Genomic DNA, 5,600 nt, shown 5'->3' with positions numbered 1-5,600 from the left:
TGTGCTGACTTGATCCCGAGTTTTGACTTGTTGACTCAACTTGTGGAAAGTTGGTTGGTAGCTTTTGTGCAACTTTTTTAATCCGAAAGTGAGCCTTATCTGCTGGAGTTTTGGAGCATTTTTCATTATCACCTCTTGGAGAAAACCACTCTTTTGCTCTCAAGAACATTGGAGAAGAAATTGAAGAATTGAATATTGGTGTTATTTTCTTTCCATCTTGCAACTAGAACAATGTTTGGTATCACTAAACTATATTGCATTTCTTCTACTTTGTCCATGCTTGGCTAGATTTTCACTTGGTTGATTATGGTTTAATCCCACGGATGATTGGTTGTTTTGAAGACTATTATTATCTTGTGTTTGAAGTTTATGGAAATGTTTTCTAGTTAAACATCTTGTTGTGTTTATTTATCTTTGATCATGAGCTTAGATGAATGAATGCTTATTTTTGTTGACTAATTTCTTGGTTAAGTTATGGACCCTCAAATTAGTAACCAAAAAATGGTTTATATGTTTGTTTTCATTTCATTTAGAACATGGAAATGTTTCCTCCATAATGATAATGTAAGCATTTGATTATCTTTTGGACTTGGTAACTCTTAGAACTTAAAGCTAATTGATTTTCACAAAATTATATGCTTCATTGATTTTGTGACTTTAATTAAGGAAATGTGTTAAGAGCTCCTCTAGCCATTTTAATAACAATGAAGGGTTGAGGTAATTTGTGCTTATGGATTGCTATAGCCAAGTTAAATTAATTCACAAGTGTTGTTCTATTTAGTCTAATGATAAGTCAGCCATGTCATCCATGTGGTGTACCCAAAATCAACCAATTTCACTTCATTGAATTTAATCAAATCTTTTACTTGTTTACTTGTCATATTTACATTCTAGTTAGTTTTAATTTTGTCAAACAATCAAAAAGAACTAAACCCCCCCCATTTTACTTTTACTTTTGTTTTACAAGCACTTGAACAAGTGATTTACATAGAGATTGAAATTGAGCCAATCTCCGTGGATACGATCCCTTTATCACTATACACTATTTTAGTGTGTAATATTTAGGGTATATATTTTGTTGGCCTCGACAACCACCAAATTTTGGCGCCGTTGTCGAGGATTGGTTTATTTTTAATCAATTTGTTTCTCTATGTCCAGATCTCAGCATACAGGTGACTTGATTTACAACCTAGAAATTGAAAGAGAAGCAAGGCGCTTGGCGAAGGAAAAGCGAGTTGAACGTGATCAAACTTCCAACCCTCATCGGGACCCGGAAGTTGAAACCGCTTCATCAAGTGAAACGGAACCCGATTCTAGTCCATCACCTCCCAACTTTTCTTGGATTGGAGAATGAAGACCCTCATAAACATTTGAAGATGTTCCACATTATCTGCACTAGTATGAAGCTACAAGGGTCAACTGATGACCAAATCAAGCTAAGGGCATTCCCCTTTTCATTGGCCGATAGAGCAAAGGATTGGTTATTCTATCTTCCCTCGGGGTCGATCAACTCATGGACCGACATGGCAAGAGCTTTTCTTTACAAGTTCTATCCCGCTTCAAGAGTCTCAAGTCTCAGAAATGAGATTTGTGGAATCCGCCAAGGTCAAAATGAGACTTTTCATGATTATTGGGAGAGGTTCAACAACTTATGCGATAGTTGCCCACAACACAAAATTCCGGAACAACTCCTCATTCAACACTTCTATGAGGGATTGTTACCGATGGAGAGAAGACTAGTTGATGCCTCAAGTGGTGGTGATGTCTTTAGTAAAACTCCACAACAAACAAGACAACTTTTCAACACCATAGCCGCGAATTCTCAACATTTTGGCCCGCACCAAGATATGAAAAGAGACACACAACACAAAGTCAATGAAGTGGGATCATCAAATCTCGAGTTTCAAATCAAATATTTAACCTCCATTGTCCAAAAGCTAGCCATGGGACAAACTCCACAAGTGATGGTTTGTGGAATATGTGCAACAATGGGACATCGTACGGATATGTGTCCTATTCTTCAAGAAGATGCGGAACATGTAAATGACATGGGAGAGTTCCAAAATTACCACAACAAGCCATCCGGTTACCAACATGCTTACAATTCAAGTTGGAAGCGAAATCCCAACATGAGCTACAACCCAAGACCATTGCCTCAAAATGCATTGGTTAGACCTTCCTATCCACCACCACAACCTCATTACCAACATCCACAACCACACTATCAATCCAAACCACACCCTCCACACCACCAACAACATCCTCAATCCCAACCAAGTAGCTCCGGAATGTCCCTTGAATACATTGTCAATTCCCTAGCTACTAGTACCCAACAATTCCAAAAAGAGACAAGAACTAGTATCTCCAACCTTGAAGCACAAATGGGAGATATAGTAACATCCATAAGAAAGTTGGAGTCCCGTGGAAAGTTGCCTTCTCAAACCGAAAAGAACCCAAATGTCAATGTGGTGACCTTGAGAAATGGTAAACAATCCGGAGAAAGTAGTGCAAAGAAGAAGCCAACGGATGAAGAGGAAGAAATAGAGGTCATTCCCATTGAAGATCCCATTGTCAAGAATGCCACACAAGCCGGAATTCCAAAGAAGACTACCCCTCTAGTGACTCCAATAGCAACTCAACCGCCGTTCCCCTCTCGACTTGCAACTTCAAACAAGAAAATGGAGGAGAAAGAGATTTTGGACACCTTTCGAAAGGTGGAAGTAAACATTCCCTTGCTTGATGCAATCAAAAAAATTCCTAGGTATGCAAAGTTTTTGAAAGAGCTTTGTACCAACAAGAGGAAGTTGAAGGGAAATGAGAAAATTTCTATGAACAAAAATGCATCTGCGGTTTTACAAAGGAAGCTTCCACCTAAGTGTAAAGATCCGGGAATGTTTACGGTTCCTTGCAGGATCGGAGATGTCACTTTTAGTAGTGCCATGCTTGACCTTGGTGCTTCTATTAATGTCATGCCCTATTCAGTGTATGAATCATTGAATGTTGGTCCTCTAAGTGAAACCGGTGTCATAATCTCTCTTGCGGATAAATCAAGTGTCTTTCCTAGAGGTCTTTTGGAAGATGTCCTAGTACAAGTAAACCAATTAGTCTTCCCGGCGGATTTCTACGTGATTGATCTAGATGAACAAGTGTCCTCAAAGTTGGTTATAATTCTACTTGGGAGGCCATTCTTGAAGACGGCTAGAACAAAGATTGATGTATATGCGGGAAGCTTAACGATGGAGTTTGATGGGGAGACAATAAGTTTTAACATCTACGATGGTATGAGATATCCTACTGATGTTTCATATTTGTGTTTTGTTGATGTTATTGAACCATTAACCCAAGAGTTGTTCGAGTTGTCTAATGGTGATGTGTTGGAGATGATATTGAGCAAATGATTTGATTGTGGTAAATTAGCCAAGAAGTTAAAGCTCTACTCACTAGACCCCGAAGTTGAAAGATTGGTCAACAATTTGGAGATCAAGAAAACCACTCAATTTAGTGTGAAGCAAATTGAATTACCTCAAACTCACACGAGATTGTCACTAAATTTAGTGTGAAGCAAATAGAATTGAAGGTCCTTCCTCAACATTTGAAGTATGCGTACTTGGGAAACAACGAGACTCTTCTGGTCATCATTTCAACTCACTTAACCGAATGTGAAGAAGAGCAACTTCTCAAGGTGTTGAAGGAGCATAAAGAAGCCATGGGTTGGACGATTGCGGATATCAAAGGATTGAGCCCCTCCACTTGCATGAACAAAATTTTGATGGAAGATGAATGCAAGCCGAGCCGAGACGCACAAAGAAGGTTGAATCCGCTAATGATGGAAGTGGTCAAGAAAGAGATTTTGAAGCTCCTAGAAGACGGGAATCACGGTAGTTGAAAACAACAAAGGTATGATGGTCCCCACCCGCGTGCAAAACGGGTGGAGAGTATGTATTGACTACCGCAAACTCAATGCTAGCACACGAAAAGATCATTTCCCATTGCCTTTCATTGATCAAATGTTAGAAAGGTTGGCCGGGAAATCCCTTTATTGTTGTCTAGACGGGTACTCCGTTTTTCACCAAATCCCGGTGGCACCGGAAGACCAAGAAAAGACAACATTTACATGTCCATTTGGCACTTTTGCATACCGGAGAATGCCATTCGGATTGTGTAACGCCCCAGCTACTTTCCAACGATGTATGGTTAGTATCTTTTCAGAATATGTCGAGAATATTATTGAAGTTTTCATGGACGATTTTACGGTATATGGAAACTCCTTTCAAGAGTGTTTGACCAATCTCACAAAAATTTTGAAAAGATGTATTGAAACAAATTTGGTTTTAAACTTTGAAAAATGTCATTTTATGGTGAGTCAAGGTCTCATCTTGGGCCACATTGTGTCAAAGAAAGGAATTGAGGTAGATAAGGCCAAGATTGATGTTATTCAAAGCTTACCTTACCCGACTTGTGTTCGGGAAGTTCGCTCTTTTTGGGCCATGCAGGTTTCTACCGGAGATTCATCAAATATTTTTCAAAGATAACAAGACCAATATGCCAACTCTTGCAAAAGGATGTTGATTTCGAGTTCAATGAGGCGTGTAAAGAAGCTTTCGACAAGCTCAAAGAGTTGCTTACATCCGCCCCCATCATGTAAGCACCAAATTGGGATCTCCCCTTTGAGATCATGTGTGATGCAAGCAACTATGCAATAGGCGTCGTTTTGGGTCAAAAGAATGGACGAGCCTCCTATGTGATCTACTATGCATTGAGAACACTAGACAATGCTCAAAGTAACTACTCTACTACGGAGAAGGAGCTAGTAGCCATAGTGTTCGCCTTGGACAAATTTAGACAATACCTACTTGGTACCAAGGTCATTGTGTATTACGATCACGCAGCTCTTAAGTACATGATGACGAAGAAATATGCAAATCCTAGACTCATCCGTTGGATTTTTTGTTACAAGAATTTTGATGAACCAAAGAATCGAGTAATGAATTAATCAGAGTATGAATTCAAGTAAGAGTGCGAGATTTGAACACAGAATGTAAATATGATCTGTTATGCTCTATTACGCTTTCGAATTCTTTACAGAGTAGAAAAGACAAGTCTGTAAAAGTTCTTATCTAACTCTAGTAAATAACCCTATTTATAGGGAACTGAAAGCGTACAAAAAATATACTAAGGCATAGACACTAAAGCTTCGAATATAAGTGCCCTAGTAAAATACATTACAAAATATTCGAAGAGTCCAAAACATACTTCGACTAATTACAACAATTCGACCCTTAAAATCTCCCCCTTTGTAATCATAGTCGAAGTCTTCAATTTGTAAGAAGCGTGATGGAATACAACAACACTCTTCGAATCTCCGTGTACCAGGAGATAATCTTCTTCGGCTCTTTCTTGTCACCTTCATTGTTCTTCTTGCAATGATTCATACGAACAATTAAGTTCGTATACTGTGACGTTGAATACCTCTCCACTTCACTTGCTTGGAATAAAAACCGTTAAGACTTTCCAGCTTTGTCTTTTCCTGCGAAGACCAAACCAAAAGGCTTCAGGCAAATTTCACCATCAGCATACTTCTTCAAATCCGCCTGAGTCTT

The 5,600-nt window shown here is 38.9% G+C and overlaps 1 protein-coding gene across 1 annotated transcript; it reads left to right on the top strand.

Moving 5' to 3' along the window:
• The first annotated feature begins 1,943 nt into the window (after positions 1-1,943).
• Positions 1,944-3,398, top strand: LOC145165012 (uncharacterized). Its single transcript, XM_079083652.1, has one exon. It carries the CDS (start codon positions 1,944-1,946, stop codon positions 3,396-3,398), a length of 1,455 nt encoding a protein of 484 aa, XP_078939778.1.
• Positions 3,399-5,600: the final 2,202 nt, after the last annotated feature.

Source organism: Lactuca virosa, chromosome 3 (assembly GCF_052849685.1).
Source record: "Lactuca virosa cultivar CGN04683 chromosome 3, Lactuca_virosa_CGN04683_v6, whole genome shotgun sequence".
Lineage (NCBI taxonomy): Eukaryota > Viridiplantae > Streptophyta > Magnoliopsida > Asterales > Asteraceae > Lactuca > Lactuca virosa.
Note: the sequence above shows the minus strand (reverse complement) of the source record. Positions and strands in the feature narration are given on the sequence as shown.